At 36.6% G+C, this 27,964-nt stretch overlaps 1 protein-coding gene across 1 annotated transcript in view; it reads left to right on the plus strand.

Annotated features, from left to right (window-relative positions):
* The window catches only part of EIPR1 (EARP complex and GARP complex interacting protein 1), a 74,994-nt gene extending 53,694 nt beyond the window's left edge, over positions 1-21,300 (plus strand). The window contains exons 6-9 of the mRNA XM_018085145.3: positions 6,051-6,187; positions 9,467-9,634; positions 10,840-11,007; positions 19,374-21,300. Of these exons, the coding sequence (XP_017940634.1) occupies positions 6,051-6,187; positions 9,467-9,634; positions 10,840-11,007; positions 19,374-19,548 (648 nt within the window). The 3' untranslated portion in view covers positions 19,549-21,300. The remainder of the gene's footprint in view (positions 1-6,050; positions 6,188-9,466; positions 9,635-10,839; positions 11,008-19,373) is intronic.
* The last annotated feature ends 6,664 nt before the right edge of the window (positions 21,301-27,964 follow it).

Below are 27,964 nucleotides of genomic sequence, written 5' to 3' on the forward strand. Positions count from 1 at the left end.
TGGATGATCTTTAAGGCCCCACCAAAGCCAGACTATTCTGTGATTCTATATTATTTCCTTTGGGATGCTGTCCAGTGTGTTTATCAGTTTCTCTGTGTGGGAATCTTGTAATAAATGCCAAATTCCTTTTTAATTCCTCATTTTATTTTGCTTGGGATTTATTTACTAGAATTTGGTATTTTGTCTCTTCCTTATACTATTCCTTTTCTCAAAACTAACTCCTCACTCCATCACACAAATATTTGTGCATATAACTATGATTTCCATTTTCTTTTCCCTTCCATTGCTAGCATTCTGCTCTGCATAATTTTGGAGAGGAGTAGACTCTTCAACAAATTATGTAATTTCAGCATGATTTTTGGAATCAATGTTTCTATCCTCAAAGAAATATTCAGCTTACTGATCCTTTCAATATTTCAAGTAGTGTTCCTTATATAGAATATTTTTTTATTGTTAATTTTAAAATATGCCTGTACTGCGTCAAATATTGATGGCACAAAAAGGACTCCAGAAGGCAAAGTAAGTGATAAAGAAACTAAGGGGATTAAACCTGTGACATTTGTTATATGCTTATATTTGATAAAAGGAAACAAGTAAAAACAAATGTGAAATTCTGAATAAAAAAAACCCCTGCTTCTAGTCATGAAAGCTAAGACTATGAAAGTAGATATCAACCCTTGGCCAACATGTTGACATAGGAGCATTTTGAAATGTTTGTTAACAACTTTTGTTTGCAGAAGTTAAGAATGTTATTTAGATTTTACAGCCAGGCTCTCAGGAGACTTGATATAGAATTTGACTGATTCTCTGTATTTCCATCTAAAATAATCTGGTATCTCATGAGAGCGCACTGTAAATGAGAATTATTTGTGATTAAAATTTTTTATCTGAAAATAACTGTTTACCATAATCAGTCTTCTGCTCCAGCAATTTTGAGTTGCTCTTAGATGATATTTGTTTCAATACTGAGTCAGTACATAATGCTTTTAAAGTGAAGTCCATGGAAACTTGACTCTCAGACATATCTCCACACCTCAAAATCTTAAGCCAAGTAAACCTCTTCTGAGATGACTGGGACTGTTGCAATTCTGTTGAATTTTTCTCTGCAGCAAATTTGTCTCAAACATGTCTGTGGGTTCCTAACTGGAGTCCAGCTGAACAAGACTGAGGAAAGCTTTGGGCATCTCTTTAAAATACCTGCTATAGACTTTCTAGTAATTCACATGAAGACAAGCTGAAGTCCAGTATCATAGGCTTTTTCAGGACTAGAATCAACTGCAGTATATTTCTGAAATCTTTGAAGATCACGTCCTTCCTAAGAGATTAACTCCCCATTAAAATCCATATAAGCCTGAAAAACAGTAACTGTTGTTCTGTAGCCATGTAGCATTTTATATTTGAAAAAAATTATGTAGGACTGATAGTTACAGGGAGCAATGAAGAAAAATAAGCCAGGTTTCATTACAGAGATGGCTTTCTCTTTAAAAGAAAAAATAATTAAAACCCTCCACCAAAAATTAACACTCTACCCCCTACTTAGCTGCTATAGTATTTAGAATGTGAGAGAAATCTGTGAGAACAGGTTGGTTAGAAAACAGATAACATTGGTAGGGGTAAGCAGTAGATGTATTTTCCTTTTGGTTATCACCGTGCACAAGAAGTGTTTGTAACCAATGAGCTGTTGGTGAAATAGTGATTTCTTTCTGTGAGTATCCTGTTTATAAAGGATTGTTGAATGCATAATATATCACAACTCTGAAAAACATGTGATTTGTATTTTAATGCTTTTTGATCAGAATATAAAAAGACTTTTCTTGAAGTATTAAGTATTAGTAAAAAGAGCTTTTTTGGGCCTAGAAAACTGATACAGAATACCTACAGCAAAAAAAATCAGGTCTTGCTACATTTAAAAAAGAGACATGTTAAAACAAATTAGAAAAAACACATTTGCTTTATATTAAGATACACAGAGAGATTATGTAAATGACAAGAAACATTGCACTTATTGTTCATTAAGATAAAAAGTTGTCCATTTTTGGCAACTCTTAGCCACCTGATAGCTCATCACCTATCATGCTGTTTGGTTCAAGCAGACAGTGACTAAGTGGTAAGTAGCTCATATTGAGGAAACTTCCTTGTCTGACTGTCCAGGAGTCGTCCCCACAGTCACACTCCCACTGCCAGAGACTTTCCCTGCTGGGACCAAAGCCCCCTCCCTAGTGGGCAGCTCCACTGAGCTGATGGGTCCCTGCTTGACTCCCACACATCCCACAGTCACACAGTCAGAGGAGGTTTCCCTACCCGATCAACCCCAGGTTTCCCAGAGCAGAGGCTCAGACCTCTGGTTCCCCTTAGTAACTTAATCAGGGTGCAACAACAAAATAACAGCTGGAGCTGGTGCCAAGGAGGGATCACAACAAAGGAAACTCTGGGCTTTTTTAACCTCACAGTCTATGCCTCGGAAGTCTGGGAGCTCCTGCTGTGTCTGTGAGTGTCCAGTCATGTGGTGGGCAACACAGGTCCATCTGCCCTTTGTTGTGCAAAGGGTCAGTGCCTGTTCCCAGCCTCCTGCCTCGAGCTCCCATAATTTCCCGCCACCCAGAGCTCAGTGTACAGCTGGCACTGCACTGCACACCAAGCTACCTCCACTTAATGTTTTCCCCAACACTAGTAAACATGTATTCTGTAGGGACTGCTGAGGGGAGAGTGTCTTTACAAAGTATACGTGTTGCTATAGACTTATAAGTGAAATAACAATGTACCTTTGTGTGTGTATATATATTATTAGAACTGAATAAATCAAGAGCCTAGGATTAAGATAATAAAAATGTCCGCGTGTTGGATTTTTTTCCTATTTTGTAAAGAACATGATGGTGCTCAAGTTGATTAACATCATCGTTAACTAAAAGTAAGATCTGGTCCACTGTATCTGTATCAGATAGTAGAGATAAGGAGGTATTCATTACATTGGTGTAGAACTGGTCTTTCTGTTTTAATAACATTTCAGTTGCTTCCTTTTTGGATAGATATATATTATTGGCAATATTCATTTTAATGGTAAGGGGTAAACCAAATGCTACTCTTTATGGACTTTTCATGTTTATGAACAAGTTTGTTTAAAATTCAGGTATAACAGGTGAAAAACTGAAAATATGTCTTGAAAATTTTGCATAGGCCAAAATTTCTACTTGTCTGCACTGATCAAACCTTCTGAGTCTTATTTGATGTATCTTTTGTATCTGCCTGTGGTTTACAAGTTGAATTGTTTCATTAGAATTAGAATTCTAGGGTTCCCAATATGTTCACAACTTCTTTGTAATAAAATCATTGGTGTGTTTGTTCTCTGAATTATTTGGTCAGTTTGCTATAAAAAACATTTTCTTATCATAAGTTACTATAGAGTTCACTGGATTTGTTTGGGGTGTTTTCTGCTTTTGTTTTGGTTGGGTTTTTATTTCCTTTCAATGTTTTTTTGCTAACATGTTTCCTCATTACAGTATTTAATACAGGAATATTTGCCTGTATTTGCAATAAGACAAGCTTCTCCTTTCCTTTTGATCACTCCCTTTGTTTTTGTTTTGAGGACGTTACCTTCTGAAGTGAAACTAATCTTATGCTCACTGCATCATTACCTTTTGCAATTAAATTAGCCACTCTTTGCCATTTATAATCATTAGCTGGACCCAAGAGAAGCCCAACCAATCCACAAGGTGTGGGTTGAGTCTGCTGAGAAGATGACAGTTAATATTTCTGGGTATACACTTAAGGTCAGATGTTGCCAAATCACTAGAACTCTTCCTTGGGAAAATGCAATATGTTTGGCATGGCAGATAAGTGCAACAAAATGAAATGGAGATATTAAAATCTAGATATTTTTCTGGTTTTCATATGTTTTCATGAAGGGATGAATAGAGGTGTGGTTTTGGTGATTTTAATCTAAGTTACTAGTTAGATTCCTTCTGGATTTCTTGTCTCTTCTGGATTCTTTAGCAGCATTAAGATATAGGTGTTCTTCATTCATAACAACAGATAGTATCTGGCAGTGGCATTCCAGGCAAGGCAGAATACATTGTGGGGAGGATTTCACAGGCTATCTGGATAAAAGTGATGTATCCAAATATAGGAGGATGTTAGGAATAAGCATGAGATACTTTCTTGGCAAGATTGCTGCTGTTTCTCATGGTAAGGAAATACCTTGTGGAGTTCAGTGGAGAATTTTTTTAGAGTGCTCCATAATTACTGCAACTAGCATAAACATAGATTAATTATAGGAGGGCAAAAAACAGTCAGAAGAAAAATAAAAGGAAAATAATTGGATCAGAAAGAGGATAGAAACCAGCTCTTAAAGAGTTGGAATCAATTTTATTTAATGGTCTCCTTAATGATGGAATAGAAGTAGGAGTGAAATAATGAAAATTATTGCTGACAGAACATGGGATGAATCATCAGTATATAGGAATAACAATATATTTCAGGGAATGAACTTGATGTTTAGTTTAATTTTTCTAGTATAAAGCAGAAAATTTCTGTTTAAGGAATAAAAATATTTTCTTGCTGTGATATAGAAACTTAGCACTTAAAAATAACTGGATTCTGTTACTTAGGTATTGTGAGAGTAGCCCTGAACTGCCAGTATGATAAGGTTATTTGAAATGGCAAATAGTTGTAAGATGGTTCAGGAGACAAGAACAGTTATGAAAGGACTATGTGGCATGGTTGCCTGCAATGGGAGGAACTGAACTCAATGAATTTTAAAAAAAAAAAGGCAGAAGAATTTTTGGAGGGCAACACAATTTTTGGAGGTAGCATTAGATAGACTTCAATGATAGAAGAGTTGTAATTTCTAGATTTTTAATGATAATGCTAAAGAGATATGATATTCTTGGTGGAGCTGTAGTAGTAAAAAGTTAACAAAATACATAAATGGACATTGGCACAATATACAAATAGGTTTAAGCTGTCTTATACTGACAGCATATTTTTCTGTTGATGTCAGTTAAAGTTTATTTAAGCACTTTGTATGTTTTAGTCTTTTTCATCCATCAAAGTGTAATATTTCTGCTGAGAAATCTAGTATTTAATAGAATATTTATGTTGTATTAGGATCCAACAAGATCCAGCACAGCTTTCATGAAATACCTCATAGTGAAATGTTTTGAAATATGGAAGTTGTGTGAAAGATGACCAAAGTCATGCTATCTGCCTAACTGCTCAAAATTAGTATAAATTTAATATCTGATTAAGTGCAAGTACTTTGGTTTTCTTCCACCCTTGTAGATATTAAACAGTTTCAGAAAGTGATTAGAAGTAAAAGTAATTTGCAGTGTCTGCAGCTTCATTTCCCCTCATGTGCACATGGAATTGGGGGATAACTTGCTATACAACTTCAAAGAGAAAGTTCATTACTTTGGACCTTCTTTTCATTAACTGTGGAGATGCAGAGCTGCCTGCTCAATGAGATGTAAGCCCGGTTTTGGAACTGAAACCTTTAATTATCACAGATAGTAGATTTGTGATCCAGTATCTACTGTTATTTCAATGGACGCAGGCACCTGGGCCTTGATATTTCTTATTTTTTATTTTTTTAAATTTTTAAAAGCTGGTATACATTTATCCAAGGGTCTTTGACACCATAATTCTGTTCCTACAGCTAAAATTTGGCATTTTGACATGGAAAAAGTCTTGTAAGACTGTTAACAAAGCTAACTGCGTGTGTGTGTGTGAGGCAGCTACGAATTTCTGCAATGTGCCCATATTGTCTATCTACTGTTTCAACAAATTATCTAAAGCTGTTTTTTTTAATTTATACAGTAGTACAGTACTTCTAATATTTCTGAAGACATTACAGTGCATAAGCCTTTGTAAAAATTACTCTGAGAGAGAATATTAGCTCTAGCTTTTAATTTTTTTCTCTTTTTACTTTTTTATCCTAGGAGATGGTAGTCTGCACTTGGAGCAATAGGCTATTGAGCAGTTTTTGTCTTCAGAGGAACTAATTTCATTGTAATGTTACATTTGGAAACATTTCCAGCTTTGTTTCGTTGTTTTAGCTCTCTAGTTCTGCAGCCTTGGAAGGGAAAGGACAATTAAAATTTACTTCTGGAAGATGGAGTCCACACCACAATTGTACACAGATTGCAACAGCCAACGATACCACTGTCCGAGGGTGGGATACGCGAAGCATGAGGTAATGAGAAAGTGCACTCGTGTTCTCTAGAGAAGACATTCTCCTTTGGAGATAGATTTTTTTTTTCGTTGCTCCTAACATTTTATTTTTTTTTTAGATAATGAATGTGGCAAACCTATAATTTATAAAAGGAGTAGTTGTGCTTGCGTAGCTGATATATTTATGATTTAATAAAGGGTTTTCTCTGGTTTTCCCCCTGAGCTTCAATTCTAACTTATATACTGAGTTTTACCAAACTATGTATCAATCTCAAGATGATTTGTTTAATACATAGGGATTACCTTAATGAAGCTGTTCTGTAATTCAGCCTGAAAATGATTTAACAACAGTCCTGACCATGTGATGAACTTTCTTCATAGCATACTATTTAAAAGTGATTTTAATCTTTGAAGGCAATTCACAGTTTAAGTTCACTCTTTACTATTTTGATTTTAACAAATGGAGTTCTGTACTAAAGATTGTAGGATACTAGTTTAAGAAACCACTGAATCTATCAAAATCATAACCAAATAAAAGCTCTGAATATACCTAATAAGGTGTTTTCTGCCCTGCTCAGTTATGATTTTGATAAGCAAAGGAGTGATGTTGTGCACATCTGTTGCCATGACTACTAAAGCCTGTGCAAGCTTTTTTAAAATACACTTTATCCCTTTAGCACATAGTAATTTATCACTAAACCGAGAAGACTGATGTCTTGTAATAACTTTTGTTGCCTTAAAGGGGGATGACTTTAAATTTAGTTCTGTGGTTCCTGCAAACTCAGAGGTGTAGCAATAAATCCCTGTGTTTGCCAGCTTTGTATGTTTTTACCAAAAAGGTTTATTTAATTAAGGCAAGGAAAGGTAAAAATACAAATACAAATACAAAGTCCTGGTCTTTGCCTTATGAAATGATACATAAAAATCTAACTTTATGTGGATATTTTGGTTTATAAGGACTCTTTTAAATGAAGTGTACAAAAGCGGAAGCAGAGGTCAAAGGAGAAGGGTTTTATTAAATTTATGTTTTTGGTGATATTTTATAATCATCCTATTTTTAACATATAGCATGCAGACCTTAAGATTAAAGCCTGTGTTTCAAAGAGAAAACGTTAAATATTGTGAAGTCTGCTTCATGCTCTATCTCATTAGAAAAAGCAACTCTATGTTGCATTAAATGAGTTCTCTGAGTAACTTCTATGAAGGTAGATAGTCCAGATATTAATAAGATCTTCAATGAAAGGTTAGCTTGGTTAACACAAACAAACCCTACAATTCTGATTACTTTAAGTGAAGCTCAGGTTAGATAGTCCTTAAACCAGTTTAAATACTAGGCAATGCCAAAGAGCTGTTCACAGTATACTTGAAAAATATGTGCAAGAATAAGTCTCATCTGCAATTACACTGTAATATGTCTATAATTATGTGAATATTTGATAATGATTAGTTAGGCTAGAAGTAGGAGCTTAAAGTCAGGGCAGTATAAACTGTGGCAGTATAAGATGCAAAAAATGAGAGGGGAGGGAGGAATCAAGGGCAGAAAACTGCTATACCAGCAAAGAGAGGAGCCAGAATAGCTACTTCTGCAGAGTGTGGTTATGATAGCTGTGAGATAGGTGGAGTACATGATTTTGGAGATATCAAAGAAGGAGAGGAAAGAAAGATTGTTAAGAAGACTCCTAGACTAGACTAAGAAGCAGTCTTATACAAAGAAGAGCTTGTGAAGCAGGGGAGACAGACACTAGGCAGAATTGATTTAGAGAGAGAATTTTGAGGAAAATTCAAACTCCAAGAATAAATTCTAAAAAATATGGACAAAGAATAATATGAGAAGGTGGAGCCAATAGCTGCAGAAAATGTATATGTGGTCTAGCATTAATCTTAGGATCTATAAGTGGGAAATTCAGTGCATGTATTATTGCTGTAGGTAGGATGATAGGGTGAAGAAAAGAATATTCATATTTGGGAAAGAAAGGGATTAAGTGATCAGAATGACAGTTAAGTTGGAACAAAGGCTTTCATGGTGAGCAGTGCTGAATACACAGTGGACTTTGATATTTCTTTTTAAGCCCTTACACACTATGATCAATGTAAGAAAAAAAAAAAGAAAGGTGCAGTAAATAAGTGTTTTACTGCTACAAGCATGCTTGAGACTCAAAATTTTTCCCATAGACATATTTTAAGAAATTAAGAGGAAGTTTGAATTTGATTCCCAGAATACCTGGTAGAAAGGCATACCTGAAGGATATCTTTAACCTCTCAAACTCAGAGAAAAGTGTTCATGATGGATATTGAGGTAACTTCACTCGTGACTGCCATAGATGTCAGAATAGGGCTTAGTAGAAGCCTGGTATACTTCAAATTTCTCCTTATGGAGCTATTTTACTTTGTAGGTATTAACAACAAGAGACTGTTTCATCTTGACAGAAGACAATAAGAATATGAAATTTTCACAAGAAATATGAAATTTTAGTCAGTGTGTTTTCTGAAGAGAAACATTTTCTTTTAAAGAAAGGAAGAAGCTCACAAAGTGTTGACAAGTTCTAGGGAAAATTGTAGGAGACTGTCAAGTCTAGGCAGAACTTTAGATGGTAGATGGTGGCTTTGAGAAAACTGATAATGCAATTGTGGAAAAAAAAATAAAACAAAAAAAACAACCAAGTTGTAGAGGCAAGATAGGGAAACAATCTAATGGAACATGATGCTTGAGTAGAGATTCTGGGTTGTTAGCAGTGCTACAAATGTTTTCTCAAGTGGTCCAGATGGATGAGTATGCACATGGCTGAGTAGTTTAAGGGCCACAGGTAAATTAGTGATAAGTGCCACAGGTCAGGAAGGTAAGTTCACTACAGAGCAGTAATAAAAAGCTGTTGTTCATATCTCTTGCATCCCTTGTATCTCTGCTTTTCATATAGGGAGGAGTAGATGTCATAGATAGAGAATTAGTGTAACTACTTAGGAGTGGGGAAGCTCTTATCTGAAAATATTGTGGTTTAGTAGCAGACATTTTATAGCAGTTGTTACACAGCTGTGCTAGAATCATCTGGAACTACTGTTTCCTTTTAACTCCAGATGATCCTAATGCAAACATGGAAAGAGCAGAGCTTCAAAGGAAGCTGAGAAATCTATACAAGTCACTGTTGTTTACAGCTGGGATTTCCCCAAACTGTGCACTAGCAGTGGGAACTCTAGGTCTACGGATGTTAAGGGGATTATGCAAGTTTCCAGGGAAACAGATTCCTGTCAGTGGAGTGCAGTTAGCTTTTTATAGACCATTTAATTTTTTTAATGTGTTTTACAGACAGATATATTGCATAGAAAATGCACATGGACAGCTGGTACGAGACCTGGACTTTAATCCCAATAAACAGTACTACCTGGCTAGCTGTGGAGATGACTGCAAGGTGAAATTCTGGGACACAAGGAATGTCACTGAACCAGTGAAGACACTAGAGGAGCATTCCCACTGGTAGAACAAATTATCTGCATGCTGTTTTGTGGGTGGATGGCTTATGTAATTTATTCAGCTAATTATTTTACCATTTAGGAACAATGCAAACTAACTATGTTTGTGCTGTTGTGAATAATCATTTTTTACATAGAGGAAAAGTTTCAACATGTCAGTGTTCCTTGCGTAATTGTGAGTTAAGAAAATGTTAGTCTAATTGGCAAGAAAGCGTTGTTAACGTTGTTGGGATTTGGGATACACCTTTGAGAAGCACAGCACAGAACTTGGCTGATAGGGGCAGCTGGGACACAGGTGTGCCTTCCCAAATGGAGGCTGATCTGATGCACCTGATGTGCAGTAGAGCAGCTGTCATCCATCGTTCTGTTGTCGAATGGTTAAAACATTTGGTAATTCAGCCCCGTTTTTTTCATGCTCTTCAAAGTCCTTAAGTCAGAATATGCAAGTGAGTAATTTTATTCTCTGAGAGAACCTTTAGAATTTGTATCTGCTGCTCTGACCTGTGGCCGGAGTAAGGAGAGACTGTTGTCTGACGTGTGCACTCTTCAGTGGTTAAGAAAAGATGAACAGTTAATATTTTATAAAATTTGGGTTGGAGTAGTTATTGAAAAATAAATCTGGACCCTGAAGCTTCTTTGAGGGGAATGAAGATGTGAATTAACAGAAGCAGAATTTATACTTTTTTTTTTCCAAAATATTCAAAGAAAAAGAATAAAACAAGAACCTTAAGACGTTTGTGTTAACTTGATATGTAAAATTTGAAGAGAAATATAATCCTATTTTTGAGGATCTATTTTAAACTTCACTGCAAGAATGTTGTGAGATTTTTGTTTAACAGGCTAATTCTAATCCATATTTTGCTTTGGGGAAATTTTTATATATAGAACTTAAATATTTATCTGACTTACTCAACAATGAATTGGCATGTACCCCCAAGGAATGATATCATTGAATGGTATGTTTTGTTATTTTGTTGTGGTTTTTTAACTTATTTGTTGAATTTTAAACGTACCTCATAAAAAACAGATTATATGAAAGCTTAAAAGCCAAATGAAGATGGCAAAAAACAGTCTGAAATGAGGCTTGTTACTTCTATGTATACTTACAATGTTTAAAAGGTCAATTTTAGTACCACTCTCAAAAGAAAATGTTTAACATTGATGCACTACCTACCAAGAATCTTGTTCTTTCTGCTTTAACTTTTTTAGGGTCTGGAATGTCAGATACAATCATTCTCACGATCAGCTGATCCTTACAGGAAGCAGTGATAGCAGAGTTATCCTGTCTAATATGGTATCAATTTCTTCTGAACCATTTGGGCACATGGTGGATGATGATGAACTCAGTGACCAAGAGGACCAGCATCAAGAAGAGAAGTATGAAGTTTCCTGAGTTTTATGCAGATGCTTATAATTGTCTTTTCATTGTAATGTTTTACATGCTATTTTTTTGCTGACTAGGTTTTTTGTATACAGGCCTTTCAGGTAAATAGTTTTAATTCCCACTTCATTCTTTACTCAGAGTCTTGGGTGGAACACACTCTTGAAATCTGATTGGCACAGTCACTCTGTGTTCAATGGGGGTTGTGGTGTTCACAGGGGTTGGTGATGCTGAGGACCAGTTCTAAAGTCCACTGGATCAGTGAAAAGATTCACTTTAAGGGAGCTCTGGATCGAGTCAAGCACATAGAATAAGCTGGGTTAAGTGAGAATTTGAACATATGCTTTTGTGTTTTCTATGTATATGTTGTAACCTTTAGGAAATGTTACCAGTCTAATGAAAAAAATGAGGTTGATTTTTATCCTGGTTTGGAGCACATCTGATTTGCTATTAAACAGCACACAAATGTTGAAAAAGAGAATGTCTTTTTCAGGTGTATCTTGAAATACACCAGAAAGAGCATGTGTCTGTACAACTAGTGTCTCTAGCCAGTCACCTTCAGACTGAGTGACCAAATCTCTCTCAAAAGAGGGTTGAAATATCAAGTGGAAAGAAGGGAAAAGGCTTTTTCCTCATGGACTACTATTTTTCATGTCCTGAATACAATAACTTGTAAAAATACTCCTTGTATTAAATATAAAAATGAAGAATATGTGCCAGTTGTATCTTCAAGGGTTTGTTGTTTTTTAAAAATTTAAAAATTTTAAAAACATTGAATTGTAACACTGTTCCACACAGTTAAGACTCCTTCCAGAGATCTTTAAAACTCAGGTTAATTTTTAATATATTTGAGAGTAAATTTCCTAATTTTTATTGTATTTTTGCCTGGAGACAAAAGCAAGTAGTATGTCAGTTTAACCCTTCCTGGTTTAACCATGTAGAACTATGCATGAGTCTACCCACTCATTTATTCTTGCCAGATTTGCTGCAGTAACTGCCTACATTTTAAAGTTCACAGCTGAGAAATAATTATTTGGAGATAACTTTTTTCTAAGGAAAAGAATTCAAGTTCACTGCGTAATGAATAGACAAACTAAAAGTTGCTGTATTCTGTTCTTCCTAAGGATTTGTTGTTAGTGGGTTCTCCTTTCAGTTTGTCTGTGTATGTGTTGACATCTTGGGACTTTATATGCTCCTTTCTTGGAGACCAGAACATGCTTTCATAAGCAATATAACTAGGACTATTGCATGAACATCTGTCTCTTGTTGCAATCAAGTTACCTTCAGTTTCTCTTAACTGCTGATTCAGATCAGAGCAACTAGTTTGCTGCCTTCTCTCTACTTTTTAGCTGCTGCTGCTGTTTCTCTTATCAATCACAGAAATGTAAGCGCAGGCAGTCTCCCTCTATCATATCAAAGGTCTCCCTAGCCTTTAGCATGTGTCTCATAGTAGGCAGGAGGACAAATTTTAAAAACAGGAAAAGGAGATGTGCTTCCCTTGTGTATCCTCATAGCTCCTGACTATTTGCCATTCAGGGACATTTGGTGCTTTCTGAATCATCTTTGGAGACTTTGATTCTTCCATGTAGGATTTTCTTTTGTCATCAGCCATATACTTGAGTTTATCTGTTCTCACTAACTGTGTTTTTGTTTGCTCCAAAACATGTTAGCTGTGCAAATGTGTCTAGAAGGAACATGCCAACTGTGTTTGTTTTCTTACACTGAATAAGGAAAGGCTTCAGTGCTTTCTGTTTGGGAAGCCCAAAGCCTCTGTTGAAAGTAGGTAGTTGAAAATGAAGATCAAGCTGTCCACAGAGAAGAGCTATAGGCATGTGGCCAGAGGACAGCTGTGCTGTGTGCTGGTCAAGTCCCCACCCTGGATTATTTAATGCACAGTTCAAATATGGGGAAAAAAAAATCAGCTGAAAAATGGGGAATGAAATGCTGTACTAGCTTAATTTCTAGCACCTTGATCCAGAGGTAGAAAAAAGTGTACAAAATAAATGAAAATAGAACAGATGAGTGTGAGTACTTGGGATGCATTTAGGTTTCATTCCCCAAGCAAAGCTAATATGCCTGGATAAGAACACAGGGAGTGCTTTTCAATGCCCGCATTGGAACAAAACATTTAAAACGGGATCGTTCCACATCTATGAATGCAGTTGGTTAAGTCAGGCTTCTCCTTGACCTCTTTCTTTAATCGTTTTGCACTCTGCTGTTGCTTTCTCCCTGCAACACTGAACTTGCCTGAATTCTAAATCTCCTGAAGATGTCTGTCAGTGCCTGTAAGACACTTGCCGAGCTCTGGGAACTGTCTTCCTCTAAAGGGAGATGGTGACTGTCTTATATCCTTTCTTCAGTCTGTGGTCATCCAAACTCCTGATGTTAGTAAGTAAGTCTATATATTGTTGTATTAAACTAGTCTGATCGTCATTTTAATTCTACAATAAAAAAAGCTACCAAGTTCTTGCAGTTTAGTGTGGCCATCTTTACTCACCAGTCAGAATTCCTTTTCTTCTGTTATTGCAACATGTTTATTTGCCTTCTAGGTTTGAATTTTGAACTATTTAGGTTTCTGTTTGGCATACTGGAAATGTGCAGCATGAGAAGACTATTTGCTGTCTTAGGAGCACCAGCAGCAAGGTACATGCTGCATCTACAACAATGTTTTCATACTTCATGACTTCTGTGGCCAGAACTTTGTGACAAGGCTCAACTGATAATGGAGGACTTGCTCTTTAATTGAAAAAACCTATTCTATATCCATAACAATGAAAAGATTTATATGGTCAATAACGTTTTGAGCTTATACATCAGTCCCAGCAAGGAAGCCATCCTTAAACTTTAATTCAGCAGTAGGAGCTACCAGCTCCCTTAACTTTCTTTGGGGTTTAGGAGCTTAAGATGTCTGCTGTTTCACTAGCAGAACTGATTACTAAGGTCAGTATGCTGCCTTCTCTCTTTTGCTACATTTTTTGACAATATGTTCTAAGATGATCCTTGTCTTTGTTATCTTTTGAAGATTGTACCAGAAATTTCATGTTAGGAAATGTAGTTTTAGAGTTTTTCCTGAAGGCTTATGTTTCCATCTTTTTTGCCATAGATGTTAAGCACAATGTCCTTTGATACGAAAGAACAAGATCTAACACAAGCGCTTCTCACCATTATATATTTAAAGCTGAGAGATGTAAAGGATTAGTCCTTCCAGTACAGAGTATCTCACTTGAGATTGTAAAGGTTTTAATGAGATTTCTCATTAAAATATTAATTAGAATTAGAATTATTCTTAATTAAAATTAGAATCATCTTCAGCCGTCAGAATGGACCAGAGAAAAAATGGTGGCTGGCCTCTCCATTGAAAGAGACTTCTGTCAAGTTCCATTTAAAGGAACTGGTGGTTTCTACTTTTTGTGATAGAAATGCAGTTGGAGCTTTTTGAATAATAAGTTATGTGGTTTCATGATAATACATATGAACTGTGTGATCTAACATAACACCTTTGTATATGCATCTGTGACTTCAGGAGAGATATTTGTCAGCGTTGATATTTTGAATAGGATTTGCCAAACATGCTGAGGCAGGCTTTCAGGATATTTTCACACAGCTGTCAATAGTGTTAATTTTTATGCCATTTTGCTTGTGGCATTTATGTCTTGGAGAAATCTAGAAGTCATAGGATTATGCTATGGAATCAACCAAGAGAGTCAATTAATTAAAACGGCTTAAATAGTTTCTGTTTTGGGGAATGCTAGGATTTAGGACTTTACTTCACTGGATGTGTAAGAACCTGGGCCAAATTTAGTGCAGCAGCACTTCTCAGTTTCTGGACTATTTTGCTTTAAAAGCTCGTAGTTTTTCTGTACTATTTCTTTCTTTAACCCTCATGAGTAGGTATACCTTCCTTAATTTATTTTGCATATTAGGACATCTGTGAAACCTGTTATATAAAAATACACTTTTCCTGTTTTTAAAGATCATGTTTTCCTGTAGAAGCAGTTCAGAAAGCTCTTTTTTGAGTTAAAAAGATAATCCTTGGAATAGTATGAATGGCCAATTATTATCTATAAAAATTGTGTTCAAGTATAAACATACTTGAATTCAGTTTTTCTTAAGAGAATGAAGAAGCAAGTATTGTGTTGTCTAATCTTACCAGAAACAATTTTCTCCTGAAGTTAAAGGGAAAGGCCGTCCACATGGTTTATTCTGGAATCCAGTGCCATGCTCTTCAGGATTCATTTTTGGATGCTGCAGTACCTGTTGCTGCTCTATTGATTCACTTCTATTTCATAGTGATTTTTAGATTAAAGAGGATTTAATTTTGATGGTGATAAGGAATTAATGACTTTTGCTGACTGAAAACCATATTTTATTGAATATTGTGGTGACAAAACAGAATTGCAAGCACTGCAAACTTTAGTGGTTGTTAGCATGAGAAGTAATTGGAAATAACAGCTCTCTACATGAAAATAATTATCCAAGGCCGAACAGGCTTCTTTCTCAAATCTGTAGCACAATTAACCTCAAAGTTATCTGGTAAAATAAAAGCTCCTCTCTTTTCATAGAAGCTGGTCAGGGTCGTGCTATTTGAATACGATTACAAAGAGAACGCAGTCCAGTTTCAGCTCTCTGTGGGCACAGGTCTAAAATTTATGCTGTAGGTAGAGATTGCACATTTCATACTGTGAATTCTTAGTGGCATAAGAGTGTAATGCCCTGTCAGTTGGTGCAATAGAAGAATATATATAAGAAAAGAAAAGGAATTTTAGTCTGGTCAGAATAAAATCTTTAAAATAGTATGGGAAAACAAGAAACTAGAGAAACTTTTTAAAGGGCAGTAAGGTGTAGGGCAAGGAAGAAGATAGCTTACTGAGCTTGACAGGCACAACAAGTGATTACCAAGTATGCTTATCAAATGCAGTCTACACAGACTGTTCTATCAAGGGATCAGTAGGCCAAGCACCTACACCTGTAGTACACTGAACTAGCTATAGCATAGCTATACATGCTATACATAGCTGTTTTGTACACATATAGGCATGCTATATATACATAGCTATTGTTATACCCATAGCCTGAGGCTTTTATGTAAAAACAGATATATCTGTTTTGGTGACAACCTGAATTATACATATTAAAGTAGCATAGAAGAAAGTTTACTTCATATCCAGCTCTATACAGCTACTCTTCCTATTCCTGATCTTCTCAAACTGGGAAGAAATTGCAGTTCCTGAACTCGCCTCCCTGTTCCAAAATCTGCCACAGGCACCTGACTATCCTGGTACCAGTCCTCTGTGTCAGTGTTACATCTTTAACCTAAGAAAGCTAATAACCTGACCATTTTCATCAGGAGTTGATAACTACAAAATGGAAAGTTTCTGAGATAAGAATAATGCACGTTAAAGTATAGAAATATTCTTTTAAACATTGATACTTTATGAATAGAGTATTCCAAAAAGTACACTCGTCAGTGCTATGACATGACCAACTGTATATTAAGAAGAAATAAAATTGTAGTAATTGATACCAACATAAGGATAATTAAAATATCTAAATAGACAAAAGCATCATAAGATACTTACAAGTTGATTTTTATGTGTTCCACTAGTATGTGCTGTGATGAAAATAGTATTTTTGTACACTCTGTTTATATTAATATATAATATATATATTATATAATAATATTTAAAAGGTATTTGTTACCTTAACAGTTATGACACTGACATTTATTTAAGTCTTTAACTTCTTGCATTAACCATATTATATGTATAATCTGGGGAGTTAGAAGAGTCTGACCTGATTCTTTAATAAATAAAAATGTGTAAAGGATGTGTAAAATTTCATTGAGAGTAAATAGATAATTGTGGGACTCAGAAAAGGAACAATTCTAAGTACCCTAGATTCATATAGATTCAAAAATGGTGTCCTCAGCCTGTTTTTGGATTACCAAAAAAAGCACACATATAGCCAAAATGTAGAGAAATCTGAGGTGCTTTCTTGGAAATATCTTAGCATTGGGTAAGGTCACAAACAACTTTGCTCTTTTTGGGTTTTTTTGGGTTTTTTTTAAATTTTTTTAGAACAGTCTTTCACATACATTAAATGAATTCTGCTCTTTATTTCACTAGCCTAATCCTTCTGAGTTCATTAGCCATTACATAATTTAAAGACTAATCTGTTTTCATTCATCATGTTTGTAAAGGATGCTTATGGTCAGTTTCTTTTGGATGTTCTATACTGTTCCTGAGACAGAAGTTGTGATCACCAAGTGATCACTTCTATAAGTAGTCTATATATAATATTATCACAGATCTATACTATTTAAAACAAAAAAGCAACACCAAAAACTGAACTCATGTGACCTGAAGAATGACATGGAATAACATGCTTTCTTTTTCTGGGAAGGCACAAAATATACTTTTGTACCCAAGAAAAAATTCTGTGTATAAACAAAAGACAGTTAAAAACTATAGTTATAAATGGAAATGCCAAACAGAAGTTCATCTATGGGCTTCTTTCCTGAACACTTATTCCCCCATGACTTCTGTAAATTAAATTAGATGAGCTGTGTTATTTAAATGAAGCACTGAAACAGCTCTGAGCATACAGAAAATAGTATAATCTAGAAGCTTATTTGTCCTTGTTTTTCCAACCTTTGGTTAACTGAGACTCCTGGTTAACTGAAAGTCGGTCGTGTCCCCTGACAGCCATGTGCACTGTGCATTACTCCCCTGCTTAGCCAGAGAGACATCTGAAACCTTCAGAATAATGGAGTTGTGGGTAAGTGGGTGAGCACCGCGTGAAGCACATTGCTGTCTGGGGACATGACCAACTTTCGCTTAACAGGGCATGTCAGTTAACAGGAACCTAGAAAAACACATTGCAGGCTGTGAAGTGTCTGTGTGTGTTTGTTAGCTCTCTGTTGTTAGATGGTTTGCATCAAAGTAGGTATTCAGGAGAATTTCAAAACCAGCTTGCTCTTTGCAATTAACCAGAGGGTGCATGTTGGTTGTGCTATGACCTTTTTTTGGTTAGTTGACCTTTAACGTAGCACAAGTAAATTATAAAAATTCTTGAAACTACATACCTGAAGCTATTCTGCAGTATGAGACTGCTTTTGGTTTCTTCATTAAATCCAGTTCAATTTTAATTGCAGTGTTAGATTCACAGCTGGCTCGGCTGGCTAGGTGGAGCAGGGATATCCTGCGAGCAATTTGACTGTGTTACCATGTAGTCTTTGTGATTGCAGAACTGCTTTCAGACACCAGCAGTAAAGGGCGAAGACAGCAATAACAACACCTCATTTCTCTAGTAGTAGCATCTGTTTAAATGATTGAATGGCATTCACAAGGCTCTTTGGCTTTGCTTCTGTGAGGAGTATTACAACTGTAGTACAAGGCTGTTCCTAGGAGGTGGAGGGATGCTACTGAAGGGCCGACTGATTCCTGTCAGAGACGATTCTCTGTGGGTGAAGGAGCGCTAAGGTCATCCTCTGAAAAGTCACCTACCCTGTAGCTACAGAATAATGTGCTGTAGTGGTGTTCTGAGAGGAGGGATTTGCTTTGTGAATGGAGGGAAGAAGGGCTGTGCTCAGCTAGCAGAGCACAATCAATGACTCTTGGGTGGTTTGGACTTCAGAGAGTTGCCTGAATCTGTTTGTAAGTATTTGCAATGCAAAAGGGAATCTGTCTGTCTTTGGTGATGTAGGTGACCAGGAGCTTGGGTTTTGCAGTGAGAGGGTGAGTTATACAATAGTGGATGATAATCCAGTGCTGATGTAAATCTAGCAATGGGAGATAAAAATCAAAGTATTCAGAGTGGTGCCTCCATCCCCATTCCATTACTCTCGAGGGAATTGGTCCAGGATGGCAGCGAAGGAGAGACTGATGTTAGGGACTGCAACTTCTTACCTATCTACACATCTCTAAGACTGTCTATTATTTTAAGAATTCTTTTAACAGTGAAGGGGTAGAGGAAGGGGTGGAGCATGATGAGAAAAAAGATGTTGGTAAAAAGGTGTGTTTAAGTGCATTTAGATCATGCAGTGTAGTTTAACTTGCTTTAGAGAGTGAGAGAGAGACTTGGAAATTCACTGAAGTTGAGAGTAAGAACTACTTTGTCCCTGCAAATGGGGTCTTTAGCATTGACTTGACTTTTTTGTGCTATCTAAAACATAAGTACATGCAAACATATGGTATAAAACATTTCCCTAGAACCTACTACTGCATTCTTATACTTTAAATGGGATTTTACATCTTTAGATGTTAGTGACACTTGATTTTGCTTTTAAAATGGAGTGTATTCACAAATCCTTACTATTTTTGTTTGTTTGTTTGTTTTGTTTTGCTTTGTTTTTCAATTTTAGGATTAAAGAGCCCCTTCAGGACAGTGTAATAGCTACCTATGAAGAACATGAAGATAGCGTGTATGCAGTTGAATGGTCCTCAGCAGACCCGTGGCTATTTGCCTCTTTAAGTTATGATGGGAGACTTGTTATTAACAGGGTTCCCAGAGCTCTTAAATATCACATACTGTTATAATTTGTTTGGATTATGATGGAGTTGTTATCTTGATGTACACAACCGGTAGGTATTGTTTAGCGTTTTTTTCAGGATCTATTTTTATTAAGTATAGATGTTAAAATTTTGTTAAGAATGTCTGTACTAATATAGACACTTCTAATTTGTTTTTTGTATTTACCTTGGGGAAACTATGGTGCATTTTCTGAAGGCTGTGCTACGTAGCCTTCAGAGGTTAATCACTTTGTGAACTATAAAGTTTCTGGAGATACTGGGTACTTTTCCTACTATTGCTTTATTACATCAGCTTCATGCAAATATAATGAATTACAGAAATGTTATTATGCTGATACAGGACTGGGACAATGTAGGGTGCATGTAGCAGAAGTGATCTACTTGTTTACAAGAATGATATTTTATATTTCTTATATAAGCAGGCTTCTGCTCTTAACTAGGGCTACATTCTGTTAACTGTTCTGGCCACAAATACAGTTAGGAATGGTCTTAAAAGGCTTTCTTAACTCAGTATAATAATCTTCCATTTTTGCATGTCTTCAGAAGAAATGTTTTTTGTGAAAGTGAAACCTTTTAGAATATATTTTTCATTTAAGCCTTATGGTAGTATCAACAAAGTACCATCCTGTAATTTATGAACTAAATGCAATTCTCAGTTATGTCTTGTTACTGGAAACAAAGTTTGTCTTTACCAAAATCTGTGATATACTCATGTAATATGTTATCCCATATTTATAGATTTAGTTGTGCTGTGAGGGGTTCTGGAGCTATGCCTTTGTTACCCTGAAAAATCTCTTTATTATTTGTCTACTTAGACTTTCTTTTTGATCCTTCTGGTCTGTGCCAATCTGCAATATGCTGACATGATGTAGCAGGCTTGCAACTAAGCACAAAATATCCTTTGCTATATCCTACTCTTTGCAATATTTGACCGAGACATTGGTCACTGTCTTGTTGCAAATGCTGAGAACAGGCAGATGCTGCACTGTAGGAGATCACGCAGGAAATTTGAAATGTAGATGGAAGGCACAGTGAAACACGCCTGTACATACTGACACCCCCCCTCCCCTGGCATAGCTTGCACTCAGATGGAAATTCTGCTGCTTGCTCTTTGTGTACCCAGCCTAACTGCAGCACTAATTATTCCCTGTTGCCTTTTCACCACCATTACTTCCCTTTGACTTCAGAACCTGGGTATGTGCAGTGGTGTTGGTTGTGGTACCATTGTGTAAGACCACTCTGAAAAAATGGCAATGAACATGGGATGGAAAGATCGATACCAGCCTCTTACAGATTCCTTCTGTTGCTATGGCAACTGTTGGTGTTAGTGTTGAGGGACAGCCTGCTGCTCACCTCTGTTTGTCCTTACCCACTCCTGGATCGAAACATGTCCAAATGTGATTTGTTGTGTATACACAGCTGCTTCAGTGAGATCACGCTTCGAGAGTATGACTGACTGGTATAGTCCAAAACAGCCAGAAAAGATGACTGTTGAATTCTATTTCTGGCTTTCTTAAAGAGCGTACTTGGAAGAATTCATAGGAGTGAAGTAATCCAATTAAATCATTTGTATTATTGTTTGTATTTGTGTTATGATGTTGCCTGTTTGCTCCAGAATGAATGCTTCATTGGAAATTCTGATGATCTGATTTTCTGTGTTAAGATTTTAAACTTGTGCTATTTTGAATTGTTTCAATACGTAATTAGGCATGAGCTATTCATTTGTATACTGTAAGAAAAACTACATTTCCAAATTTGTATTGCTTCAGTTGTCTGAATATCCTTGGTTGGGGTGCTTTATATGCAGAGCTTTTAATCTTCAGACACAAAGCCTTGTTGGGTGTCGTGTCTGTCCCACCTGTGCACCACCCTCTCCACCCCACCCACCCCAGGAAAAAGAACATATACCTCTGCAGTACACCTTTGGCATGCAGGGGAATTCTTTAAAAATTTTCTTCACATTAGCAATAAAAATCTATTGAAACTTTATTGTCTAGCAATGTATATGGCTTGCAGTGTGAAGGTGACAGGGAAATGGCATAACCCTGTGTGGGATTTGACTTGATTTTTAACATGTAATAAATGCAGGATAGATTTCAGACTAATTTTTATGTGGCTTTATTTCCTTTAATATTGTGAGCTTATATGAGCTGAAAAGCTCTCTAAACAAATAATACCGAGAAATGTTTTCTTTTGTTTTAATTTTGTTAAATGTGTATATCACTCAATAGGGAAGATGAGAGGGGATGAACACTCGAAAGGAAGGGACTAGCAGGTAGATTTGAATGAAAATGCATTACAGTAGAATCAAGAGAGCAGGAAGGGTCAATTTTTAATCATTTTCAGGTGTCTGTAAAGTGGGATCTGAGCTACATGTACAACACTGGCTGCAATATGGAAATGATCTTCAGAAAGGAAAGGCTTTTGACAAGGTTTCATCCCAGGCTGTTAGAGCAAGCAAGCTGCTGTAGGATAGAAGAAAGGGTTCTAAGATGGTTAAATAACTGATTAAAAGATAGGAAATAGGAAGCAGGAAGAAATTACATTTCCTGGCAAAAAAAAAAAATTACTGATGAAGTCCACAAAGATCTGTGCATAGGCATGTGTTTCACACGACCTTTTGGAAAAAGGGCTGCATAGAAATATGGCAAAGTTTGCAGAGACTGTTCAGAGTAGTAAATATGACTGAAGAACTATGAAAAGGCCTTACTTCATGGAGTGGCTGGATGATAAAATGGTAGATAAAAATCAGTACAGGAAATGTGAAGTAACTAATATGGGAGAACAGTTATTTTACATACTGTGGACCACCAATATATGGCTGTTACTTGGAAGTAAGATCTTGGAGGTTTTATAGATCTTCTAAAACATCACATTAATAGAGGTTAAAATTTTAATTAAAATGTTGGGAATTACTAGCAAGCAAGTAAAGAAAATAAAACATTATTAATCCCCCAAAATAATACATATATTTATACATCTGTGATGTATGTGCATCTTGAATGCTGTGTGTAGTTCTGAGTTCTTCCATCTCAAACCCAATGTAGTAAAACTGGGAAAGATTTTAGAGAAGAGTGACAGGAATGATGAATAGCATGCAACACCTCTATGAGGATAACTGAATAGACTGAAAGGCAGATGGTTGAGAGGGAATGATAAAAGTCCATAAAATCACAAGTGGCAGAGGGAGAGGATGAATAGGAGTGATTGTTCAGTGTCTCTCCTGATACCAGAACTAGAGGTTATTGAATGTAATCTGCATGTGGTGGCTCAAAGCATACAAAATAAGGTGGTCTCCACAGGCATGAAGGTGAGCTCTGGCACTCCTCTTTAACAATCCCTTCCCCCTGCAAAAAAAAAAAAAAAAGAAACCTGCACAAAGAGAAAAAAATTTCTCATTAATGTTGAAGTTTACATGACTTGAAAGTAACTGAACCAGTACTTGAAAGATGAATCCATTAAAGGTTGCTAAATATAAAGGCAGCATCTCTGGCTTAGAAGATCTTTTTGAACCGTCAATTGCTGGACACTACAAAGAGTACTGGCAGAGAATCCCTGTGTGCTTGTCCAGTCTTTAATTACCTCCCTGGACATGGGCTATTTGCCAGTAGAGGTAGAAAAAAGAAGTTAACAATAGTCTCTTACATTGCTCCTGCATGTTTCTCTCTGTATGTTTACTTCTGTTGTAAGGTGTGTTTTAGGGGATTTCAGAAAACACACATCTCAGATGAATTTCTTACAGAATCCCAGTGTTGTTTTTGGAAACTATCTTGTTGCAAAATACTCCTTGGCAATAAGACTATGAAGGCAAACAGATTTCTGTACAGCAAGGAGTCCATCTCTGCTTTGGAAGTTGAAATCATGGTCTGATTTATCTCACAGCTGTGGGTTGTTTCAGTATATCAGAGAATGCTGTTTATACAGTCACATATCAGCATTGGTAAGCACAAAATTGTTGTGTTTTTAAACACCTCTTAAATTACTTTTCTTTCTTTACAGACCGTGTCCAGATAAGAAGCTTTAATAAGTCTTGATTTTGAAAAAGTGAGTTATAGTTTTCCTTAAAAATGTCATATTGTCAGTCTTGCCATCTAAAAATTTGTTTTATTCCAGGTGCTGAAAATCTTTTCTTTGTCACCAATTTAATATATGTGTCTGGTGTAGAATTAAAAAAATGCTTGAAATGTGGTATTTTTATTTTGCAGAAAGTGAATTATTGAAGAAGAAAGGAATTGATAATATTTTTTAAAGGTTTTGAGCATGATCTAAGTGAAACTGATCCAAGTCAATACGAGTCTTGGCCATTTAATAAGAAGCTTTAAATAACAATCTGTTTTACTTGAACTAAAATGGTACTAATTTAAAATTAAGAAAAACTTAACAAAAAACCAAAAACCCAACCAACCACTAAATGCCAAAAAACACCACCTCTCAATATGGACCTGAACTTTGCCTGTATTGGTAGTTCTAAAATTAGCTTGACCTATACTGAAGCCCATAAAGTTAATGAATAGCTTGTCAACATTAGAATGAATGAAGAACATGGCTTGGATAGACTTGATGTTTGCTCTAGACCAGTTGTCCTTACCTTGTACCTTTTTGATTCACAAAGTTGAATGGAAAGAAGAAGCCATGTGATCTGGATCACGTACAACACTAAAATTAGTTGAAAGCAGTGCTTTGTAAAGAATTAAGCTTTCAGAACATTTTATTTTCCAACAGACAACAGATAACATTAGTTCTGTATTTTTCTCTTCATTTGGAATTTCTTAATCTTTCAACCTGGTACCTCTTGCAGTGTTTGAGACTGAAATTCTGCAGCTAGTTTAAGATGGACTTAAACAGTATCGTCTGCCTGTAGTCTGGCATGGTAAGACACTACTGGGTAGATCCGTCTTTGACACAGCTGTGAAGCAGTGAGAAGTAGGTAACAATAATTAGATCAGCATTTGGACGTGAGTTTGTAGTGCTATAGAGCTTCCATTTGGCTTCACAGAGGATGTCCGGGGTATTTTTTTTTTCTAGAGGATATGAAGAAAGTGCATAAAGTTTTGTTGTGGTGCCTGAGGTATAAGTGTCATTCTGAGGCTGCAGAAAGCCTGTGAAGTGACCGAGAGAAAACTGCAAATCAGTTTTTAACGAAGCCTGGCCTCGCCATAAAGGGGAGCTGCAAGGTGCGAAGCTGTGGATACTCTCCAAAACAATTTGCACATTGCTTCTTCTCATTCCACCTGCCACTTTGGTCATTCAGAAGCTAGTGAAGTGAGAAGAAAATGACACACAGAGATCTGGAGTGAATGACAAAGGAGACAAGAAAGTAAAAGAAAGACTGACAAATACAGAGTGAAAAGTGAATTGAAAAAAGATCAGGGAAATTTGGATCACTTGGAAAAGAGAAATAGCAAAGATGGAAGAAATTGGCAATAAGTGAAGTAAAGAAAAGGGTACAGGGGTAAGGAGTAAAAAAACCCCAACAATATTATTTGCTTCTTTTGGCTGTGATATTAAAGGTCCTTGAATTTCTGCCATGTTAATTTTCTGTGTTAACTAATTTAAGTGTTAGAGAATTGCCATTTTATGTTGCAGCATTTTAGTTCTGATATTGAAGATGGTTCATATGGGTTAGATCCATAAGTTATTAGTCCGAACATGTATGTTTTAGGGGATTAGGACTTTTAGCAGATATCAGGTTGCAGCTGCACACATGAGCAGTTGTTGTCCCTTTCAGTGCAGTTGTCAGATGGGGTAATTAACCTGAGGGAGCAGTAACCTGAGAGGCAGGAAGAAAATTTCGAGTAGGCTGTTAATCTTGAGTCACACTAGTTAAATCTGCAGAAGCATCTGTTTATGACAGACACTGTTTATCCCCCTGTTTATGACTTCAAGGGAGTGTCGTAGTCAGAACATCCCAAGATATCAGATGTGATTAATAAAGTATCTGAGGCCCACACTAACTTACCTTACAGAATTCTGAGCTATTTTTGGGAAAACCTGTTTTGACACGACAGTTTTTTGTGCTGTGGCAGCTCCAACTTCATAAAGGGGTTTTAGTGCTCCAGCACAGAAGATAGCTCTGGGGAGAAAGAGATGAATGAGTCTTACTAAATCCAGGAGTCAAGCTCCCAGTGTGGATATGTGTGGCAAGTGGTTGCTGTTGCCCTGGAGCTAGAGCAACAGCTGCCAAGCAGCTGGGCTGAGCAGGGAAGACCTGTAATGTACCTTCTCAGCAAATTGACCATTTATTCCAATGCTGCCCAGAGTTCAGGATTTTGGCATGAGGAGCTGTGGAAAAGCTCCTAAACAGAATGAATTGAGGAGAAAACCTTGCAAAACCCAAAGATACCCCATCCTAATTGGTAAATCTAGATTAGCTGAATCCTGGGGTGGCAATAGACTTGGCAGACAAATTCACTGAGCCACTGCCAGTTTCTAAAAATTTGTGAAGAATTCAGAAGACAAGACAGACTGGCAAATAGCAGAAATGGTACTGATACTTGGAGTTATGTGGAACAGCAGTGCATGGAGTTGGATAAGGAAATGTGTTTCAGAGTGAGGAAATTTTAGCCAAATTATGAATGTTTTGTTTGTGTGTTTTTAAGCGAGCTTTTTTTATAAACATCAGTCAAAATACTAGCAAATATCAGAACTTACACGATCCCATTCATGCAGCAAAGTGTGGATTATCCATTTTATTACATGGAATAGCCAGAATTATAGCCCAACAGTTTGTATGATTTCCCTTACAGTGTTCTGTTTTCCAAAGAGGATGGGTGGAATATCATATAGAATGCTAAATTGAACTTGTCTTCAAACACACTTGAAGAAAAAAAACTGCAAATGTTTTTCATCATTGGAAAGAGTTTCTGTTAAAGCAAGTAATGAACCAATTTTGTCTCTGGCTGGAAAATAGTAGGTGGGGAGAATGCCTGGGACTTGACTTTGCAAAGATGGTGAATAAGAATGATCTGTTTTCCAACATGTAGTTTGTGGAGTAAAGCACTCATTTTAGTACTTCCAGCCATGTCTCAGTATATACATATCAGCATTTTGAGCAGAAGTTACCTATCTAAAATTGCTTCCCAAAAAAAGGATTATGTTACTCAGGATAATGATATACCAGCACAAACAGGAAAGCATCTTCTTAAGAATGTTTCCTTATTGTCATGAGAGTTGCTGTATAACACATTTATTTCCAACTACAAAAGAGTTACGCTTGGGTGGGTACATGTCTGCCAGTAGCAGCTGGTAGGTGGATGGAGCCATAGATGCTTCGATGTTGCCTTTTTTTTTCCTTAGAAGTCAATCTGGGTGAAATGGGAGAAATCTGGTACATCTTAATATTGGAAAGTCTGTTAAGGAAAGCACAAATGAAAGCTTCGTCACAGTGGAAGCTGTTTAATCTGTCGCAAAGCAAACACCAGAGAGCTTCGACAACTGTTCTGACCATGCTGTCAGTTGTGAATGACAGTTACTTGGATTCAGTTTCCTAGATGGATGCATATTTCTGATCTATGTTTTAATCATCTATTTTCAGTGTTAATACAATTTGAATATCTTCAATCTATTGTGTGAATGACTTGGATAAAAGCTGTACATTTTTCTATTGCAGTTCACAGGCACTTCTTCTAAGGCAGAGGAAAAAGCTGCTTTTGTTTTTAAGTCTTCATGCTGCTTTATCAGGAGGTATTCTGGTTTCTGTTTCTGTGTCCTATACCTCAAGGCTCAAATCACAATTTAAATTCTACAGGCTTTGGACTGGTCATTACTGAGAGCTGGGAAGGGGTACGGAGGAAGTCTGATTATGACTGACGTGTTCATATTCATCAGAAAAGAGAGTCACCTGGAGAGAACGAGGGGTAATTGTTGCAGTGCTCCCTCCCTCACTGCTTGTGTGGAAAGACATTGGCTGCTGGGAGGAAGCTACCTGAGGTTATTAAGATTAATACTGCTAGAAATTCCAATCAACTCACACAAGTCTGCTCCTCAAGGCTGTCAGATGCCTACTGCCTTCTCTGATTCAGGCAGGGCCACATCAATTTTGAATTTCCCAACAGAGATTGCTATGATTTATGAGTTTAGGAGGCTGATAAATGTGGTTAGTTGAAGTGTTCATGGAATAATTGAATCAGAATAATTTCAGTCAGCTGTGCTCAATTTATTTTGTCTGATAACCACAGGAGGGTGCAATTTTGGATAGGGAATTTTATTTCAAGGATTCCTATCACAGGAAAACATTGTTGAACGTGGAATAAGAACAACTTAATTTTGCTGCCAGGCCTGTATGACAGCCTTATGAGCTGCCTTAGAACCCATCAGAACTGCAGAGTAAGTAGCTTGAGCTCTTCTGGTATTGCCCATGACGGAGGCTGAGTGAGATCTGGTTTATGCATTGTGGGATGTCTGCTGGGAAGGGTAGCTAGAG

This window comes from Manacus vitellinus, unplaced genomic scaffold (genome assembly GCF_001715985.3).
Source record: "Manacus vitellinus isolate BGI_N305 unplaced genomic scaffold, ASM171598v3 scaffold_11_pilon, whole genome shotgun sequence".
NCBI lineage: Eukaryota > Metazoa > Chordata > Aves > Passeriformes > Pipridae > Manacus > Manacus vitellinus.